Below are 12,253 nucleotides of genomic sequence, written 5' to 3'. Positions count from 1 at the left end.
AAAAAAAAAAAAATTAGTTTTTTTTTGAAAAAAGGAAAAAAAAAAAAAAAAAAAGACTACCTTCAAAATCTATCCACGCTCATCTAAATACAAGATTCAATTTACACCTTTATCATTCCTTCCTTCCCCTACTGCTCTAGTTTTGAATGTTGCTCCTCCCAAACTCACGTTGAAATTTAATTGCCATTTTAACAGTATTAAGACGTGAAACCTTTAAGAGGTGATCAGGCCATGAGGACTCGTGAATGGATTAATGCTGTTATCTCAGGAATGGATTAGTTTGGGCCCCTTTTACGCTCTTCCTTGCCCTCTCGCCTTCTACCACAGGTAGACACAGCAGAAAGGCCCTTTCCAGACGCTGGCCCCTCAACCTCAGACTTCCCAGACTCCACATTGTATATCAACAAAATAAAAATTTAAAGGAAAAAAAAAAAAAAAAAAAGACTACCTTCAAAATCTATCCACGCTCATCTAAATACAAGATTCAATTTACACCTTTATCATTCCTTCCTTCCCCTACTGCTCTAGTTTTGAATGTTGCTCCTCCCAAACTCACGTTGAAATTTAATTGCCATTTTAACAGTATTAAGACGTGAAACCTTTAAGAGGTGATCAGGCCATGAGGACTCGTGAATGGATTAATGCTGTGTGGTATTTTGTTATAGCAGCAGGAAATAGATTAAGACACCTACTCACTTAAGCCCCCAAATATATTTGGTACTCTGTTTAGCAATGGACAAAGCCCTACCCATCTAAGTACTCAAAATTCTTTGTAATTTTACCTTAGAACCTACAGAGAAGGTTAACTCATTTTCAGGCTGTAAAGGGCTCCCCTTAGGGTGATCTAAAAAAGAATTTACTAAAATGCTGCAGTCAGAGCACTAATGAAATAAATGAACTTCTCAAGGTGTCATGTTGGCCATTTAGGAATGAGGCAAACTTGTCCAATAATGGGCTCTGCACCTAAGTCACCTATTCTTACAGGCTCCCTTGTGCTTCTGTCTCCATCTGAATTCCTTTTAATATTCATGTCAGCACAGGAGAGATATATTTGTTATATCAATGAGTGATCATTGGGAAGAACTGGTAGTCTGGCAGCAGCAGAAGCCAATACACCTGACAGTTATACCAAGGGTCTCCAAAGACAGATCCAGTTTGGTGGTAGACAGTGGGAAATGATTCATGTTCTAATTGTTGCTAAATTATAAGGGAATCTCCAAATAGAGTCATCTTCAAGAGAAATCAATCAGATGCATAAACTTCTATAAGGTTTTCTGCTTATTTGTGAGAGAATGGGTACTTGCCTTTTTCTCCAGGAGAGATGAGGTCTAAGGGGTCAAAACTTTTTTCAGACATGGACTTAAGATATGAATCTGCATCCTGATGTTCCTGCAAATACCCCAATTCTAATCTAATTGAATTAATGTAAGATCTAGTTACCATAACAATTACAACATTAATTTGCAAAACAAATCGAAAACATTAAAAAATAAACGAATATACAGCATAGCATTTTTGGGGATCAGAAGTTGGAGTGTATTAAATGGAGGAACCCCCCCAAGGTGTCCCAACTCAAGATAAAGGGTTAACCATAAAATTAATATTACAAAGTTGAAGTCTGATGTTACAAGCCACTAACACTGCCTTCCTCTTCCCCACCTTGACCTGCCCCTCTTTTCAGTACCCAGTACTGTGAGGCCCCAAACAGACTGCTCTATTCCTAGATCTGCATCTCAGCAAAACTCCCATAGGATTGGCTCACAAAATCCTCAAATGAAAGCTTCCTCTCATTTGTCTGTCATTCTTGCTGGGCCAGACTTGGGGGCTTCCCAGCTGTCAATCAGAGAGGCTGGAGACACTTCTGTGACCTACCTTTATTGTTACTCTAAGTAATAATAACATTGCAAGGAATCCCAGACTGCCTGTGGATAATGGCACCAAGATGGGTCAGTGTATATACAGAGTTTGAGATGCAGATAAAATGTGAGTTACAGGTAATCTCTTGCCCAGTGCCTTTACAGTGTGGCTTTTTGCAAGGATTTTCAGGCCAGGTGTGAAGAAAGTTTAAAGAGACTGTATTTGAGGGATAACTAAATAACTGGAGTAACCTCAGATACTCTGAATAGGCCTTAAGCCCATCCCCCTGCCTTCTGGGATAATACTAAGATGTAAATGAAAATTCTGCTCTGAATCTGGAGAGGCCCAATCCCCAGATCCCATTCTTCAGGAACTTAAAACCCTGGTTCCTGGCAGCTATAGAGTAGGAGGCTACAGGTGGCAAAGACATCTTTTGCTTCCCCCACCCCGACACCCCACCACACCTTCATTTTCCTCCAGCTTGCGGATGTGGCGCAGGACAGGCTGCAGATTCATGTAGAGACGGTGGCTGTTGCTCAGAAGTTGCAGGAGGTGTCTGGAGCGCATGGGGCACCCTGTGTAGTATATAAGCTTCCTGGCTGAGGGCAGGCCATCTGGCAAAATTTCAAATTTCTTACCCTGTGGAGGGAAAGCATGAATCAAATTTAGGGAGAAAAACCTCTGATTTGCCAAGGTCCCCTTCATTTTCTATTTAGTAAGGAAAACTGCGGATTTGGAAATAGACGTATAAAGCTCCATTTAAAATTCCCTGAGGGGTAAATTGTCTTCCTTTTCAAAAATTTCACAGGACAAAGGATTGCCAAAAATTCAGGGAAGCATTTAGCCAGGGTCCTCTGGTAAACACTAACAATGTAAGACAGATGGTGAATTCCTTTAGTTTCTCTGGCTGGTCAGGCTATTTCTATAATGGAGAAGAGAAGGGCCCATCATGAAAGCATCCTTGGATGCAATCCCAATACCGCAATCCCAATACCCCAACTCAGCAAGCAAAAAGACAAAGTCTAGAAGAGATTAATGCATTTGAATATTTATGGAACACTTATTATCATCCAAACACTGTGTTAGACACTATAAAAATAACTGTGAATAAGACAATGTCCCTACCCTCATGGAGCTACAAACCCAGTGGGGGAGATGGTAAATAAACACATAAAGCAATTATAGTTTATGATAAATTTTGGAAAGAAAATAAATAAGGAGTTATGATAGTGAACAATATAAGATACATATCTACTGTTTAGGAAAAAATGGAAAAGTTCTTTAGCAGTTGGAGGAATGAGATGGGAAAGAGAAAGAAGAGCTATCAGTAGAGGTATAAGAAATATCATTAAGTCTGGATGAGGGTTTGGTTAAGGCTCCTTACAGCTATGGGATATTATTAATTCCTTTAACTTTCCTAATAACGAATAGGGCAATAGATTTATAAAAATGAATATTTCACATACAAAGATCCTTGGCTGGAGGGCAGGGAAAGCAAGGAGGAAGCCATATTCTAACTACATAACTCAAAGTCAGCACAAAGCAATATGGGTTTGTGTAGCCCAGCTAAGGATAGACGTTTTTGTTTTGTTTTGTTTTTTAATACCTCTGAGCTTTTCATTTTAAAAAACAGCAATAACTGACATTTCGTGAGCATTAAGCATGTATTAACTCATTTAATCCTCACATGTTGTCTATGGGGAAAGGTCGATTATCCCCATTTTAGAATGAAACCAAGGCACAGAGAGGTTAAGTAAGTTCCTTAAGGTCACATAGCTAGGCAGGGCTGGGTTGGCTGCAAGATGAATCATCTGGGAAACTTGTCAAAATCAATTCCCAGTCTCCACTCCAGACCCAATGAATCAAAAATCTCTTGGGAAAAGAAGGTGAGGCCCAGAAATCTGTATCTTAAGCTCCTCAGATAAGGCTGATGCACAACTAGATTCAGGAACCACTGAGTCCAGGACCCTTAAAAAACTCAATGTCATAAATGTATTTTATTACTACTTAATTTGGAACATAAAAGGGCCAAGTGGGGTTATAATGTGCTCATTTTCAAACAGGTCAGATCCTTTCACAAAGAGCTTGAACAAGAGAGAGCCAGTGAGGAGGAGGTAGGCCAGGCCCCAATTAATGTATGAGTAAAGTGAAATCAGATTGAATTGTGCCCAAGTAATTCAAGTAATGTGAAGTCAGAAAACAGGTCTTTTGCCTCACAATGCAGAGTGGAGTGAGCGTTCACCTTCTATCTGCAACGTTGCCCTTTACATAAGGGCTCATACAAGCCATCTTCCTTACAAGAAAGAAGCACATGTCTACAAATCCTTATCTTCCTCCTTTCTTCCTGTATTTTTTCTAATAACTTCTGAACAAAGCAGAATCATGGATTTTTATGACCACCAGATGTAAACACACTATTAGCTGTAATTCTTTGAACCCTAACAAAAAATGAATACAGTAAGGTAGGGAAACAGCTGGGAAAAATAAAAAATTTGCTCTAACAAAAGAAAGTGCATCATTCTCAATATCCTAACAATAAGAGTACTTTTCCTGTTAAGAATTGTAGATCTTTTTTTTATAATGATGACTATTTTAAATAGTCAGATATTAATAGAAACATCTTTTTATATCATTCTTTATTCGTTGCTCAAAAGAAATAACTTTCAAAAGAAGTGATCGACTTCTACAAGAAGAGTAAGTTACCCTGTGATTATGGCTTTCTGTTTTCCAATCCCTCCGCTGTAGGCTTTTTATGATAATTCTATTTGATCAACTCATCTTGTACTTTTCTCACTATTTCTTCGGCAACTAGAATAACTTAGGGGAATGTGGTAGAAACCAGACATATAAATTAAAATTAGTAATTTCTTTTGCTATAAGATTCTTTGATTTTAAGTTCCCTACTGATGAGTGGCAAGGATATGCACAAGGATATAAGAAAGCAACTACCTTCAGCTTCCACTTTTAAAAAACAACTTTTGTGCTTAAGACAACATTGTTTAAAAACAAAACAAAAAATAACAAAAACCCACAAAAACAAATTGAGACTTCTTAAAAAAAGTTAGTTATTATAAACTTACCACAAAAACCAACTTTCCAACATTTGTCCAGGGGAAATCATAAAGTAATTGTTTCTCTTCATCTAAATTCTGTGGAAAGAATTACAATGCATATAGAGTTAATAGTAAAAATGACAGACACTCTGAAATGGCTCTAACTTCTCTCCCAGAAAACTAAAATACAGTAATTAAAATCTGAAAGAAGTCCCCAACTCTCTTTGGTGAAGTACAGACAGTAATTAAAAGATTAGTGATATAATTCTGTAGCTTTTGGTTCCTGTGTGACTGCATTAACTGGCCCTTTCGAGGCAATCTTTTCCCTTCTGGCCTATCCCTAAATTTAAATAAAAAGTCCTAAAGACTCAGGCATTCAAGAGATATGATAAGACACTCAGACTTTCATAATTGGATACTTTGCCTACATCAAAGATAAGGCATCCTTATATATTCCTACATCTTGAAGAAAGAGGTATTCTCTCTCCCCAGTTGATGACTGTAGGATAACAACATTCCATCTGTAAAAGGGTGACAGTTACAACACACTCAAGGGACAAGTTTTATCAGAAAAATGTAATGGAAATTAAAATATCTGGTCGGGCACTGTATTAAAATGTCATGTTTCTTTACACACTTATAAATGCTTCAAAGGATAAAAGAGCATATTTAAAATCAATCACAAAAAGAAAAATGTCTGGATATTAGTGATCTGTTAGTGATGAGTCTGGGTTAATCTTTGGCTTATTGTTTTCTGTTATGGAGGACTTATTTCTGTCAAGGAACGGGTTGAGTAACTTCATTCATCCTATATCCTCCACATCTATGCTTAGACAGACAGGAAATAATGACCAGTTAGTGACTGGAAATGGACCACTGAACCTGTGACAGGACTACACAGGCACACTGTAAACATGAGACATGACTGATACCATTTGATACTCATTTCTCATTTACCAACCTGAAAAATCTGTATTCCCCGCATGGTCAATCCAAGGGTCAGTGAAGCCTCAATTTCCCTTTTATCCTGCAGAAATAAAACTTTATGAAAAAAAATTTCATAAACTTTCCTTCTCCAATGGACAATTCAGCACCAAAGAAACAGAAGGAGAAATTTCTGGATTGGAAAGTTTTTGACTTAAAATAACTTTGTTCAAGTCTTTTCCATACCTGTAGTTTCCTGTAAGATTTAAGAAAATCATGAGCACATATTAAATCAATAATGATATATTCTACTTTTTAAATCCCAGAGATTTCTAAGTTTTAGTGTCTTCACTATGTTAGTGAAATATGTGACAATATTCTAAGTACTTATGTTATTGAGAATTCAGTAAACAAGACAGTTTTTGCTGCTTTTGTACCATATCAGTTTTTTTTAAAACTTCCTATCTTATGCTTACTCTCTTCTCAGAAGTTAGAATCTTGAATCTAATGTCATAGTTATATTCTGAAATACATCAGACTTTATATGTTTAAAACTGGGCAAATCTCTCAGCTCTGAAGCCAAAATTAGAGGCAAGGGACTAAAAAACACTTAAGGCTCTCTCATGAGGACAGATAATAAAGCTGTAAAAGCTTTATATTTGGTTAGTTTGGAAATACTTATTTTTAAGAAGTTCAATTATCACTTGCCAGTATAATACACATTCTACCAGCTACACCATAAACAGTAAAAAATAAATCTCAATAAGCATAAGGAAAAAAATTCTACAATTAAAAATGTACTCTGAAACTTGGCCATATCTTTTAAGTGCTCATCTGTAATAAGTACATATAAGGTATGAAGTTAAAAACAGAAGTAAATAAAATCCCTAAGTAATTAAAATATTTCACTCAGAGATTTGTCAATAAAAACAATAAACGAATATGTGTAGATCTTTAACTTTAGTGCCAATTTTCCCACAAACGGGTGAAGAAATATTTTTAGGAAATGCATCTTCCTCTGGCATAGCAAAGAGAAGATATAGCCTATTTTCACTATTTGGGCTGTTTCTTTCCAACTAATATATTTTCATATCAAGAAAGGTGCACACGGTATAAGGTTTAACAGGAGAAACCAATCCATCATTATCTGAGTTTTGGGCAATTTCCCTTTCAAGGCTGTACTGAACGCTTTCTAAAATAAGACTGTGCTCATAAAAATGCTGATTGTTCATGGATGAGGTGTGTATTGGTGGGAAAGGGGCACAAAACAGCTTTTCTCCAGAATGTTTCCTGTCCTCTGTTTACCTTATTTCCATTTTATAAGCAGCCTGTAAATGAAGCAGATTTAATGGCTGCCAGTTGATTTCTCCAAAGAATGAAAAACTGCCCGGCAGGTAACAATATCTATTCCCTAACTTCATTCAGTTACATTTTTATTAAATATCTTGTTTTACGCAGATAAGACAGCAATTTTCTATGTAATGCAGATGTACCACACTTTAAACAAATTTGAAAAATTAATTTTCACACAAAAGATAAATTGGGGATATCTACTTCACTAAAAGGTTCTTATTTCTTAATAGCATTCTTTAAAATAGCAAGCTTTTCTAGCAAGTAAGGTAAGACGCAATTAATATTTATTGAACACTCACTAATGTGCCAGGTATTATACCTCATTATTTCAGATTCATATGTCATGAAATCCTACCAACCTTGTGAAGTGTATAGTATCATCCACACTTCACAGATGGCCCAGGATTATAGTTGTGGCCTAGGATCCCAGTAAGAGTTATTAGTGGCATAAGGTCTCTTCTTGATATCTAATTTCAAAGCCACAATCTTTCCAATATATCATTCATACTTCCAATACATTTTAAAATAAAAACTGTTTGTCAAAACTGACATTTATTTGCCTTTTCTCATGTAAATTGAGGTGCCACAAATGAAATCTTAAGGAAAAAACAAACAAACAACTCAGTCCTTTAGGAACTTAGCCAAAGGGATCTTACAGAACTCAATTATGCCTTTCAAGGATGATGGGACATTAATAATACATCTCTTAGGCATGGAAGACAGAGAGAGAAAAATCATGTTTTGGTCCCTTATTATGTTTTTGAATTAGCTGGGAAGATTACCCAGCAATACATTCAAACTACAGCCCAGTTTCCAAAGGTCTAGCTCTGCTAACCTTACCACAAAAGAAGTGGTAGAAATAACAAGCATAATAATAACAATGATAATTTTATTATGTTTTTGAATTAGCTGGGAAGATTACCCAGCAATACATTCAAACTACAGCCCAGTTTCCAAAGGTCTAGTTCTGCTAACCTTACCACAAAAGAAGTGGTAGAAATAACAAGCATAATAATAACAATGATAATGGTAACAGCAGTGAGCCGCACATCATGTTTAACACATGCTGGGCACTGTTTGAAGCACTCTTCATCCATTAATTCCTTTAGTCTTCAGCAATGCTAAGAGGTAGGCATGGAAACTGAGGCACAGAGAGGTTAAGTAAGGTCACATAGAAGCCAAGCTGGGATTCGATCCCAGGCAGTTAGGACCAACAACCACGCTCTTAACTATTTCATCCTATTTGGTTTGAAAAAACATGCCTTTGCATACCTAAGTGGGGATTCAAGAGTTCTTGCCAACAAAGTGGCACTTGCGGAATAGGGAAAGGGGTGGGGAGGAGGAGGAGAGAAAACAAATAGATGACAATTAGTAATGTGAGTGATTCCCTGCAGAGCATGGCCCCAGTTGTTATTTGGGTGTGTGACCTCTGCCCCAGGACGAAGAAAATGAGGCTAGAGACACACAAGACACAAACAAACAAGAGAGTGAGGGAAAGGCACAGTATAGTGGCTTAAGCACATAAGCTTTGTTATCAAGAAGGCCTGGGTCAAATCCTGGCTCTGCCACTTAGTTTTGTGATCTTAGATGAAGTATTTAAACTGCTTAAGCCTCAGTTTTCTGGCCTCTACAATTCTTTTTCTTATAGAGTTCTGAGGATTAGGAAAAAAAAGAATATAAAGTTGTCCAATAAACACAGTATTCCATAAACATAACTTGTTGTAGAGATGTTCTTGTAATTAACAGATAGAATGCAGGTATGGCTCTTCACTTTGAGGAATATTAAAAACTACTAATCAAACAAGTTGGAAACATTATTCCCCAAAGCAGAAAAACAAATTTGGGGAGGAGAAAAATAGCAGCTATTCCATAATCACTGAAGAGCCAGATTCACAATTTGTAGCCACACTTATTATCTCACTATTCGAACCATTAAAAAAATATTTTGTACTGCTTCCAGGCCAAAGGGAAAGCACCACTGCCTCCAAGACTGACCTGTGATAACAAACAGCAATTCAAATGAAACTCTTTTAAAAGTCTACTAAAAAATGAAATAAGAATTTTCAGTAGAATTGACACCCTAATTGAGAAGACTTTTTTTTTTCTCTGAAGCTGCAGACTTATTGCAGTTTTGTACCTTATACAATCTGTAGTAGTGAACGGCAACGTCATCCAGTCGGACAGCCTCTTTGATATATTTAAGATGAGCCTCAGAAGCTGTCAGTGCAAACTGATCTTTGTGCATGTTTGGAATGTGCTTCAGGATGTAGTCCTTCCCCCTCTTGGAAACAACCTGTTGGGATATAAGGGGTGTGCAATGCAACATTTGTTGGAGGGATGTAAGTTCTACTCCCACCCCCCAAATAAAGAAAGGATAAGAATCCAAAACAGGCCATGTAAACTGGCTAACTTCCATTAGAAAATTCCCACTTTCATTGTTTTCACCATCTGTTATGTTACTAGGCTGAATCAGTGAGCACTAAAAGCTACAAAGTCAATTTGGCTGTAGTGCAGCATATCTCAGAAGAAAAATAACAAGAAATGGAAAAAATTAGTTCTTTTGGCTTTAAAATCATCATGAAAAAAAAAAACTGTGCAAACACATCACTGTTTATACTTGCAAAATTACTGGTACTATGAAATACATGTACCATCAGCACATCTTCAGGTTTTAGATCCTTCTTAACTCTTAACTCTAAAATTATAGCCACAGAGTGGCAAGTCCTAGATGTTAATCCAAAGTAGGCAGGGGACTGGGGAGGAGAATTCTCTGAAACATTTTTGGTTCTCATATAAAAGGCTGATACAAACACTCTTTTTGAATACTTAGAAATAAACAATAGCATTCAAGCATTCATTGTGATTCACTGTGGCTTAGACTTTCATTGGATAGTAGTCTTAGCCTTTAGGTATCAAAAAAATAGAATCCAGCAGCTTTGGGCTAAGAGAAAGATGCTGAGTAAAGTCTTAGCTGATTTCATTAGGATTATGAAATGTGGAAAGAATTATGCAATGTAAACAAGAAGAGTACTGCTTAAACTTTACAGAATAAAAAAATTAGAGAATTTAGTTTTAAAATGTCTTTTTAGTTATTGTAAATTTTCTCTTCTTATTAAATATTTTATAGAGAATTCAACATGATAGATTATTGGTCAAGAACCAAGAAGACATAGGAAACCCGAACAGACCCACAACAAGCAATGAGAATGAAGCAGTAACCAGCAGTCTCCCAATGAAGAAAAGCCCAAGACCGGATGGCTTTACTGCTGAATTCTACCAAACCTTTAAAGAGGAATTAATACCAATTGTCTTCAAAGTATTCCAAAACATGGAGGGAAACAGAGGCCACTCTCCCAAACTCATTCTGTGAGTCCAGCATCACCTTGATGCCAAAACCAAAGATGCAACAAAAAAAGAAAACTACAGGCCAATATCCTTGATGAACATAGACACAAAAATCCTCAACAAAATATTAGCAAATAGAATACAGCAACACATCAAAAAAATTATACACCATGATCAATGGGATTCATCCCAGAGATGCAAGAAGATGTTTCAACATACACAAACTAATGTGATATACTACATCTATAAAATGAAGGAAAAAACCATATGATTATCTTGACAGAGGAAGAAAAGGCTTTTGACAAAACTCAACATCCCTTGATGATAAAGACTCTCAGCAAATTAGGTAGAGAAGGAAAGTATCTCAACACAATAAAAGTCATGTACGACAAATCCACCACCAATATCATCCCAAATGGGGAAAAGATGAAAGCCTTTCCCTTAAGAACAGGAACAAGACAAGAATGCCCACTCTCACCACTCCTATTTAACACAGTATTAGAAGTACTAGCAAGAGCAATCAGGCAAGGGAAAGAAAGAAAGTGCATCCAGATTGGAAAAGACAAAGTCAAACTGTCCCTGTTTGCAGATGACATGATCCTATATATAGAAAAACCTAAAGTCTCTACCAAAAAACTCTTAGAGCTGATAAATGATTTCAGTAAAGTTGCAGGATACAAAATGAGCATGAAAAAATCAGTAGCATTTTCACACTCCAACAACAGACTAGTAGAAAAAGGAATCAAGAGGGGCCGGCCCGGTGGTGTACTGCTATAGTGCGCCGCTTGGGAAGCGCGGTGGCGCTCCCGCCGAGGGTTCGGATCCCACATACAGACCGGTTCCCGCTCACTGGCTGAGCGAGGCGCGGGAGCAACACCGAGGGTTGCGATCCCGTTGCCGGTCCCGATCCGGTACAGGGGCGACACTGAGGGTTGCGATCCATTGCCAGACACAGAAAAAGACAAAAAGAAAAAAAAAAAAAGAAAGAAAGAAAAAGGAATCAAGAAATCAAGCCCATTTACAATAGCTCCCCCCAAAATTAAATGCCTACAAATAAATTCAGCCAAGGAGGTGAAAGATCTCTACAATAAGAACTACAAATCACTGCTGAAAGAAATTGAAGAGGACACAAAAAAATGGAAAGATATTCCATGCTGTTGGATTGGAAGTATCAACAAAGTGAAAATGTCTATAATACCCAAAGCAATTTACAGATGCAATGCAATCCCTATCAAAAAACAATGACGTTTTTCACAGAAAAAAAAAAAAAACCAATCCTAATATTCATATGGAACAACAAAAGACCCCGAATAGCCAAAGTAATCCTGGGGAAAAAAAAAAAGCTGGAGACATTACATTACCTGACCTAATATTATACTACAAAGCTATAGTAATCAAAACATCATGATACTGGCATAAAAATAGACACTTAGATGAGCGGAACAGAATAGAGAATCCAGAAGTCAACCCACATTCTTACAGTCAACTGATCTTCAACAAAGGCACCAAAAACATACACTGGGGAAATGACTGTCTCTTCAATAAATGGTGCTGGGAAAACTGGATATCCATAAGCAGAAGAATGAAACTAGACCCATACCTCTCACCATATAACAAAATCAACTCAAAATGAATTAAAGATTTAAATATAAGACCTGAAACTACAAAACTCTTAAAAGAAAACATAGTGGAAATATTTCAGGAAGTAGGACTGGGCAAAG

General features: G+C 36.9%; 1 protein-coding gene across 2 annotated transcripts in view; it reads right to left on the bottom strand.

Moving 5' to 3' along the window:
* The window catches only part of FRMD6 (FERM domain containing 6), a 43,943-nt gene that overhangs the window by 13,047 nt on the left and 18,643 nt on the right, over positions 1 to 12,253 (bottom strand). For both annotated transcript variants that reach the window (XM_008566411.1, XM_008566412.1), the window contains exons 6-9: positions 9,325 to 9,480; positions 5,872 to 5,937; positions 4,938 to 5,006; positions 2,322 to 2,496 (exon numbers count right to left, since the gene is read on the bottom strand). In XM_008566411.1, coding sequence (XP_008564633.1) covers positions 2,322 to 2,496; positions 4,938 to 5,006; positions 5,872 to 5,937; positions 9,325 to 9,480 — 466 coding nt within the window. The remainder of the gene's footprint in view (positions 1 to 2,321; positions 2,497 to 4,937; positions 5,007 to 5,871; positions 5,938 to 9,324; positions 9,481 to 12,253) is intronic.

The sequence above is a fragment of the Galeopterus variegatus genome, unplaced genomic scaffold, assembly GCF_000696425.1.
Source record: "Galeopterus variegatus unplaced genomic scaffold, G_variegatus-3.0.2 Scaffold240, whole genome shotgun sequence".
Classification (NCBI taxonomy): domain Eukaryota; kingdom Metazoa; phylum Chordata; class Mammalia; order Dermoptera; family Cynocephalidae; genus Galeopterus; species Galeopterus variegatus.
This window is presented reverse-complemented; position numbering and strand designations above follow the sequence as displayed.